Here is a 10,063-nt window from a genome sequence, read left to right on the forward strand (position 1 = left end):
GATTGGTGTCGTCTGCGTAGAGGTGGATCAAAGAATCACACGCAGCAAGAGCGACATCGTTGATATATACCGAGAAAAGAGTCAGCCCGAGAATAAACCCTGTGGTACCCCCATAGTGACTGCCAGAGGTCCGGACAACAGGCCCTCTATCTAAGATGTAGCTGGTGAACCACGTGAGGCAGTCATTTGAGAAACCAAGGCTGTTGAGTATGCCAATAAGAATACAGTGATTGACGAAAGCCGAAAGCCTTGGCCAGGTCGATGAAGACGGCTGCACAGTACTGTCTTTTATCGATGACGGTTCTGATATTGTTTAGTACCTTGAGCGTGGCTGAGGTGCACCCGTGACCAGCTAGGAAACAGGATTGCACAGCGGAGAAGGTACGGTGGGATTCAAAATGGTCGTTGATCTGTTTGTTAACTTGGCTTTCGAAGACTTTACAAAGGCAGGGCAGGATGTATAAAGGTCTGTATCAGTTTGGGTCTAGAGTGTCACCCCCTTTGAAGAGGGGGATGAAGAGGGGGATGACCGCGGCAGCTTTCCAATCTTTAGGAATCTCGGACGATATGAAAGAGAGGTTGAACAGACTGGTAATCGGGGTTGCAACCATGGAGGCAGATAATTTTAGAAAGAGAGGGTCCAGATTGTCTAGCCCAGCTGATTTGTACGGTTCCAGGTTTTGCAGCTCTTTCTGAACATCTGCTATCTGGATTTGGGTGAAGGAGAAGCTGGGGAGGCTTGGGCATGTAGCTGTGGGGGGTGCGGGGGGGTGCGGAGCTGTTGGCCGGTGTTGGGGTAGCCAGAAGGAAAGCATGGCCAGCCATAGAGAAATGCTTCTTGAAGTTCTTGATTATTGTGGATTTATCGGTTTTATAACCAACAGTAGGCCAACATGGCATTGCAGCTCACAGACAAAACACTCCTCTTGCTTAGTTTCTTTGACACTTTGAATGGATGGGCACAGGCTGGCCTCATCACTGTCATCAATATAAGTAAAGTTTCACACTTTAGCTCTGAGGGTGATGGTGTCAAAGGGCATCTTTTTTAACTGCTATCACTAGGGTTGTATGTCATTCCTTATCTAAGTGACAATGCACATTCAAGTTTTGCAGCAACGGTAAATAGTTAATGTAATGAACTGTCTCACAGAGTGACTCCAAGTGCCATGAAATTTGAAATATTTCTATAATATGCCCCAGACGTTCCATCCACCTCGTGGTGTAGGATCAACTTTTCAACCAGTCCAACTGTAAGGTGGATAGTACTTTTCCCACAGTTGTTGTTACCAGGCCACCTTTGACAATAACATTGGACAAAATGTACAGTACCAGTCAAAAGTTTGGACACACTTACTCATTCAGGGGTTTTCCTTTTTTTTTACTATTTTCTACATTGTGAAATAATAGTGAAGACATCAAAACTATGAAATAACACATATGGAATCATGTAGAACCACAAAAAAAGTGTTAAAGAAATCAAAATATATTTATATATTTTAGATTCTTCAAAGTAGCCACCCTTTGCCTTGACAGCTTTGCATCGCAAAATAATCTAAGTAGGCTGGATTACGTAGGGTTGCAGGGAGTAGCAAAGTCTCCTTCCAGCAGTACTCTATAATACTTTACCAAGAGGGATTGGAAATATTTAATAAGGCAACAACACACACACACACACCTATATTTGTGACATTGAAACACAGCTTAGACTTTTGTAACTAGTTTTTATCAAATTTCTGTTTCATGAGCCTCGTCTTGTCCTGTTGTGTCGTCATGTGGGACCATCTGGTGTCGGTGTGCTTCAGGCTTGCGTCTGAAGTACAAAATGAGTGGCATTGCTAATGCTGCTAAGAGAACTATCCCTAATAACACCAAAGCCGGTCTGCCCCTGGTTGCAAGAGGCACCTCACAGCATTCTGTAAAAGAGGAAGAGATGAGAGGAAGACAGGCTTTCAGCTTCCCCTCCCAAAGACTTGTTTGTCTAGTAGTACTGCCTGGTCACTGAACCTTTCATTGAGGTCATTGTAAACAGTTCCTCTCATGGGAAGTTTTTCTCTGCAATGGTGTTATTCTTGCATGCAGTACATCTATACAAAATGCTCATATGACTAATTTTCCCTCATGAAGTGAAATGTCAAATCCTTATTTAGGATGGGGGTTTTTGACTACAAATTTTGTCTAAATTCATACATTGTGGAATGTGTGTAGGAGTAACACACTGTCAGGGTTTAGCCATTAGTGATTATGCAATGGTTTAATATTTCATCACTAAATCAGTGATCCATACTTGGTCACATTGCTCTACCCCTAAACCTGTTAGTAGGTCGCAGCTTTACCTGGAAGTGGGTGGAGGGTGAGCGAGCGGGTGAAGGTTTGATTGAGAACCTCTAGTCTCATTTCAACAATGATGGTGAGTACTGTTTGGACTGACCTCCATGGAGCTGTGGACCTCATAGCGCCCCCTGCTGTCCAGGCCGATACGGCTGTGGCTCTGATTGAAGATGTCTCCTCCAATGGAGTCCGTCCACCACACATCAGGCTGGGGGAAACCCTGAGAGGAGTGGAAGGCGATGATGAAGCTGTCACAGGATGACTGTACAAAGAGCTGGGGCTCCTTGAAGGGGGCTAGGGCTAAACAAAAACAACAACAACAACAATACTCCTATTCAGCTCTTAACAAATTGCAATTCTGACTGCAGAGGGCTTTAGGCAAGTAGATGACAATAAGCTGATTTTGTGCAGATAGCTTAATACTTTTAAGTCTCTTAATCCCTCATAGATGCAAGATTTAAAAAAAAACCTGAATGGACAAAAATAAATAGTCTCTAACCTGCCACTAAAAGTTGTAGCTTTCCTTGGTGCTTCCCTGTTCATCTGTCACATCACAGGTGTATGGGCACTGGTCACTCAGCTGCACACCACTCAGTCTAAGTGACGCCTTTCCCACAGTGAGCTGGTCTTCAAACAGATGAGTTCGTCCCTTGTAAACGACACTCTGTCTTTCCAGCTGATGTCTCCCATGGTAATAGCTGTGGACCACCTCTGACTCTCCACGCTGCCAGTTGACAATCACGTTGTTGAGGTTGAGGTTTTCATACGGAGGGAAAGATCATCTAAGGGTGATGTCACTGTCCAGAGCTGTCACTCCCATTGGTGAAATAGGGAACTGAACCTCAATAATGACTAAGGAAGGAGACAAACAACACAGCCATCGTAAGGGAGAAAGGGAGAAACTTAAATTCTCTTGTATTACATCAGCAAAGATAGTGTGATACTTGTGTGCTTCTTGGTGACGGTTGTTGTAAAACCAACATTCTAAATAATGCTTTACTAAATGTTATTATACAAATGTACACATGATGAGATGACGGAATATGATAACTAGCTACCTGAGAAAAGCAATGAAGTCAAAAGAAGCTGTGAGATGACAATTGTCTTTTCATCCCACATGCTTTTGAGTGGACCTGTAAAAAGAAAGTGTATATGTGGAAAAACAATGCGGATCACATCAGAAGAAATACAGTAGACAACACGAGTCAAAAAGGGATTGATGACCTATTTCATGTGTCATGTGGTTATGCCCATATATGTACATCCTGTCTTTCCGTTCTCACGCCATCGAGTGAGTGCCTCATAGTGCATCTGTTTATGGTAAAGCATGTGTTTGCATTAAAGCTGTCAATATGATTGATGTGCAGTGACCTTGTTGAACTGTGGATTGTGTTTGAACATTTGAAAGAGTAGAGTATTGACTCTCTGCTGTTTAGTAATAATGTAAATGAAACAGTAATTTCCAGGGGGGTAGGGTATTGGTCAGTATAAGTAAAGAGCTGTGAACACTATGAGCGACAAGAATCCTCGAGAGATAAACCACAGAAGACTCTAAATAAATAAAACATGGCTCCTAGACCAATTTCATGTGTATTGGGATTTAACTTCAAGGAATGAAATCGATGTCTCTCTCTCTCGCTCTCCATGTGTGTTTGTGTGTGTGTGTGTTGACAAGGATCTGCTAATGACCTATGTCACCCCCCACAACATGGGGTTGTGTGTGGGAGGTCGTTCGGTAACAAGCAGAGAAGCATGCTGATTGCATTATTTTCTAAGAAAGAAATGAAAGAATAATTATACAAATACACATTTTAAAGGATATGAATGGCATTTATGTATAAACATTTTAGAAGAAAATACAGGGTTTAAAAAAAAAACTGGCCATATGTCTGTGTGTGTGTGTGTGTGTGTGTGTGTGTGTGTGTGTGTGTGTGTGTGTGTGTGTGTGTGTGTGTGTCCAGGCTGCAGGCTGCATGGTAGGTGTCAGGTTACGAGCTGTGGGTTGACACACAGAGAGAGAATCGTGATCAAGAAGCAAAATGCTTAATTTTACATGAATACAGTTAAAAATAATGTATATATATATATATTACATGGGGTATTAAAGTGTAGTATTGTTTGATAATAATATGTATGTTTTATATACATTTGAGTTAAAAACAACAGAGGTTTAGTATAATATTAGTAATAATAATAGTATAATATATCGTATACCAAACTATCTTTACAGACATGTATCAATAACAAGGCATAGGAGGCCCTTATAAGTGTCCAAAAATGTCTCCAATATGTCACATATTGTAAGCATCTTTATTTTCATGCATATAGCTTGTCAACATGTATTTTTATGACCAAATTCAATTTTTTTAGTGTAGACATTCATTTTCTTCATGATTTCATGACTGTTTGATAGTAGATCCCTGAATGGTCAAAAAAACCTCTTCAAGTAGAAGTATGTTTGTAGCACAAAATATCTTACATGTAGGCCCTCTTTCATTCACTCATCATGTATAGCAAGCAGACAGGCTCCCAGAGGCAGGGCCATAAAAGGTCCCAGCTCACTCAAAGGCCCCTCCCCTCTACAACAGCCATCAGCCCAGAACAGCATGAAGACAGAACAGCTAAAAGATCATCTGGGAATCCTCCCTTCCTCATGGAGTGGTGAGTTGAATATTCAATGTGATGTATGTATATAGATATATATTATTTAAGAATGATTTGTCTTAATTGTTTTCATTGACATATGTTTTATTTTATTTTAATTAAGGCTATTTAGCCATTGAGCAGAAGCCATTGTTTTTATTCATACTGGTTATAAAAAATAGCTTCTGCCCTCTTAGGTTCTATTTGACCCTCTTAATATATCAAAACCTCTCAGACTAGAAAGTATGATTAGAAAGTATGATTAGAAAGTATGATTAGAAAGTATGACTAGAAAGTATGATTAGAAACTATGGCCAACTATGTTCAAACTTTGATTATAAACTACAATTAGAAACTATGACAAACTATGATAATAAACTGTGAACAACGATCAAGTCATGTCTGTGTGTGTGAGTGATGATCAATTATTATATAACATTTCATTCAATGTATACCAAAGTAAGTATACCAAAGTGATTTTGTAACAACAGTTTTGAATGGGTAATTTTATCAAATATATATCATTGTATGTTTGAAATAGCGCTCATATAAACTGTTTTCATCACTGCCTTGTAAAACCAATTCTTGTAAATTGGAGCTACTGTACATGATTGTCTGGGGCTGCTGTACAGATTTGAGCACTTGCCAAGATGTTGACATTTCTGGGTATGTCTCACCTGTAACATAATAATAATAATAAAGATTATGATAATAATAATAATAATACAAATCTGTCAATCAACCAAATGTATTTCTTAAAAGCCTTTTTTTGCATCAGCAGTTGTCACAAAGGGTTTTACAGATACCCAGTCTAAAAATCTAAGACCCTTCAATGCATATGCTGAACCACAGCATCTAGGAAACACTCCCTAGAAGTCATAAACCTAGGATTAAAACTAGAGAGGAACTGTACATGTGCCCCTTATTGTTATTCAAGACGTTCCAACGATCGTAGATGACCATCAGGATCATATAATAACCAGGGTGGCTATAGAGATGGCAAAAGTTCAACACTCAGGAGTCATTGTCATGTCTTTGGTCTTTTTTTCATAGCCTGAGAGAGAAAGAGAGGGTGTGTGTGTGTGTGTGTATGTGTGTGTATGTGAGAGAGAGAGAGAGAGAGAGAGAGAGAGAGAGAGAGAGAGAGAAAGAGAGAGAGAGAAAGAACCCAACAGAACATCTCAGTGTACATCTCAATAAACACAATAGGCGTTTTGTTACATTTCAGTCTTCTGTGATGTATTTAAAGTGGAATATTGGGTTGCAAACTCAAAAATGAATACATTTAAACTATATCTGACATGTTACTGGTGTCTTCTTTTTTAAGTCCATAACCCTGTGTGTGAGGTGTACACTTTTGTTTTACAGTAGATTTGTTTACGACTACCAAGAAACTCTCTGTGTCCTCCTGATTTAGCCCCGTGCAATAAAAGGTTATTAAAGGGGGGTATAATGGATGTGTTTAAGTCATAAGGGCCCATCTTAAAGAGTACAAGTACACTTTCAAAAAGAGGATGGCGTGATTGATTGAGACAGCCACCCCAGGAGACCTCACGAGAACACATAAACCTGTTTTCTGACAATATATATATATTTTTTGCTGATCCTACATATGGATATGCCGAGAAGTCTTTTGGAAGTTCAGAGGTCATGAGATCCTCGGACGCCACAGGACCCCACTGTTTTCAGGCAGTTGTTTCAAGGACCTTACACACACGCACGCACACGCACGCACACGCTGTGCTATGCAATATTATACTAAACCTCGTTTTTTTTAACTAAAATGTATAGAAAACATACATATTACTTTCAAACAATACTACACTTTACTATATATATATATATATATATATTAACTGTATTCTGATAATATAAGGCATTTTGCTCCTCGATCAGGATTTTCTCTCTGTGTTTCAACCCACAGCTCGTAACCTGACACCTACCATGCAGCCTGCATCCTGGACACACACACACACACACACACACACACACACACACACACACACACACACACACACACACACACACACACACACACACACACACACACAGAGACATAGGGCCAGCTGTCATTCATTGAAGGTAAATACATTTTTATTTTTTATAACCCTTGTATTTTCTTCTAAAATGTTTATACATAAATGCCATTCATATCAATTAAAATGTTTATTTGTATAATTATTCTTTCATTTCTTTCTTAGAAAATAGTGCCATCAGCATGTTTCTCTGCTTGTTACCGAACGACCTCCCACACACAACCCCATGTTGTGGGGGGTGACATAGGTCATTAGCTCCCCTCCGGACGCTACAGATCCTTGATAATACACGCACACAAACACACATGGAGAGTGAGAGAGAGACAGCGATTTCATTCATTGAAGTTAAACCACAATACACCTAAAATGGGTCTAGGAGCCATGTGTTATTTATTTAGAGTCTTCTGTGGTTTATCTCTCGAGGATTCTTGTCGCTCATAGTGTTCACAGCTCTTTACTTATACTGACCAATACATGTCCCCTCTGGAAATTACTGTTTCATATACATTATTACTAAACAGCAGAGAGTCAATACTCTACTCTTTCAAATGTTCAAACACATTCCACAGTTCAACAAGGTCACTGCACATCAATCATATTGACAGCTTTAATGCAAACACATGCTTTACCATAAACAGATGCACTATGAGGCACTCACTCGATAGCGTGAGAACGGAAAGACAGGATGTACATATATGGGCATAACCACATGACACATGAAATAGGTCATCAATCACTTTTTGACTCGTGTCGTCTACTGTATTTCTTCTAACATCCATATATTGAAAATACTATATGCCTTGTTACAACATGCATGGCTATACTTGTCTCAGTCAGATGTACCAAGATTCATGATAACTGAGTAGTAGTAGGCCTATTTCAACTTAATCAGTTATGAGGATGAAAAGTGTCAAGAGGTTGGCTAACTAAAGCCTTTTTTACATTGGCATTTTGAAGTGACCCAAATCAAAAAATATTGCATTCCGATAAGAAACCCAAGCTTTTTCCTGCAGTCTGAACAGCCAAAAAGCGCATGGAATCAGATATGTCAAGCCACATTTCAAATCACCATGATAGATGGTTTGAAGTCCGATACAAATCTGATTCCTGGCCATTCGACTTGAAATTCAGCACTGCGATAGCTTCTAGCCTACCTACATCTTTGTACTTATTTTTTTACCCCGATATCCAATCGGATAGCCCTCCACAAGGAGTCGCTTGATCGCGAAGACCCAAATAAAGCCCCCCTGGTCATCCTTCTGAACTGAGCTGCAGGACAGGAAGGAAACTGCTTAGGGATGTGGGAAGGAAAAAATCTATGTTTGCCGGACCTATATAATTATTTGTAGCTTTATAATAGGAGCTTAGTATAGAAGCTTAGTAATGGGAAAGAGCTCTCTGCTTAAAGTAATAAATAAGGCATATTGCTGTGCACATATGGAGGGGTGTAACTACAAGACCGTTTCACCACTTCCCCTGCCTCAGGGTTGGTTCCTACTCTCCCACTTTCACTCCCCACAGCCGTTCTGAGCATACAGCCAAGGACACATCTGGCAATCATAGATAGATCAAGGAGCAGAAACACCCTCATTATTGTTCTAAAGCATCCTCTTCCTGCAAAACTAAGCCAGGCTGGGGTGATCAACACCCGGTGCATTCGACCACAAGATTGACACAAAGTGACTGTGGAGCCCAGGTGCGCCAGGGAAGACCGGAATAAACCTTAACTAAGCAGTTTTTGGGTTTCTATATAAACCCCTTGTGAAAACCTCCTTCCATCAGCAAGGGCATTGAAGATGAAACGTGGCTGGGTCTTTCAGCATGACAATGATCCCAAACACACCGCCCGGGTAACAAAGGAGTGGCTTCATAAGAAGCATTTCAAGGTCCTGGAGTGGCCTAGCCAGTCTCCAGATCTCAACCCCATAGAAAATCTTTGGAGGGAGTTGAAAGTCTGTGTTGCCCAGCAACAGCCCCAAAACATCACTGCTCTAGAGGAGATCTGCATGGAGGAATGGGCCAAAATACCAGCAACAGTGTGTGAAAACCTTGTGAAGACTTAGAGAAAACATTTGACCTCTGTCATTGCCAACAAAGGGTATATTGAGATAAAGTATTGAGATAAACTTTTGTTATTGACCAAATACTTATTTTCCACCATAATTTGCAAATAAATTCATTAAAAATCCTACAATGTGATTTTCTGGATTTTTTTTCTAATTTTGTCTGTCATAGTTGAAGTGTACCTATGATGAAAATTACAGGCCTCTCTAATATTTTAAGTGGGAGAACTTGCACAATTGGTGGCTGACTAAATACTTTTTTGTCCCACTGTATATGCAACAAGGCACTAAAGTAATACTGGGGGAAAAAAGCACAGCAAAGGAATACACTTTTTGGCCTAAATACAAAGCTTTATGTTTGAGGCTGTCACGTGTGCTACCTCTCCGGCCTCTAGGTCACCAGGCTGCTCGTTATGGCGCACACCTGTCACCATCGTTAAGCGCGTCAGCGCATAATGACACTCACCTGAACTCCATCACCACCTTGATTACCTGCCCTATCTATATATGTTACTCCCTTTGGTTCCTTCCCCAGATGTCATTATTTCTGTTCCTGTGTCATGTCTGTGCGTTGTTCTTGGTTATTATTTGGTATTATATTGTGTTAATTTATTAAAACACTCACTCCCTGAACTTGCTTCCTGACTCTCAGTGCACATCGTTAGAGGCAAACACAACACATCACTGAGTAACTGCCTCCTTTTTTCAAGCATTGTGGTGGCTGCATCATCAATCAATCACATTTATTTTTTAAGCCCTTTTTACATCCGCAGATGTCACAAAGTGCTATACAGAAACCCAGCCTAAAACCCCAAGCAGCACGCAATGTAGATTTGTAAAAGCATGGAATGGGTATTGTCGTGTCTTTACTATCATTAAATTGAAGACTTATAGTTTTTATCAAAGATTCTCTGTAATTAGTATTACGCGATCAACTGATTAATCATGTAACTGTAATGAACTAGGAAGTCGGGGCACCAAGGAAAAATATTC

At 40.2% G+C, this 10,063-nt stretch overlaps 1 protein-coding gene across 1 annotated transcript in view; it reads right to left on the reverse strand.

Moving 5' to 3' along the window:
• LOC110538705 (IgGFc-binding protein) overlaps nucleotides 1-9,504 on the reverse strand; it is a 28,318-nt gene extending 18,814 nt beyond the window's left edge. The window contains exons 1-2 of the mRNA XM_036962226.1: nucleotides 9,495-9,504; nucleotides 2,429-2,628 (exon numbers count right to left, since the gene is read on the reverse strand). Coding sequence (XP_036818121.1) covers nucleotides 2,429-2,628; nucleotides 9,495-9,504 — 210 coding nt within the window. The remainder of the gene's footprint in view (nucleotides 1-2,428; nucleotides 2,629-9,494) is intronic.
• Between the last annotated feature and the right edge of the window lie 559 nt (nucleotides 9,505-10,063).

Source organism: Oncorhynchus mykiss, chromosome 2 (assembly GCF_013265735.2).
Source record: "Oncorhynchus mykiss isolate Arlee chromosome 2, USDA_OmykA_1.1, whole genome shotgun sequence".
Taxonomy (NCBI): Eukaryota; Metazoa; Chordata; class Actinopteri; order Salmoniformes; family Salmonidae; genus Oncorhynchus; species Oncorhynchus mykiss.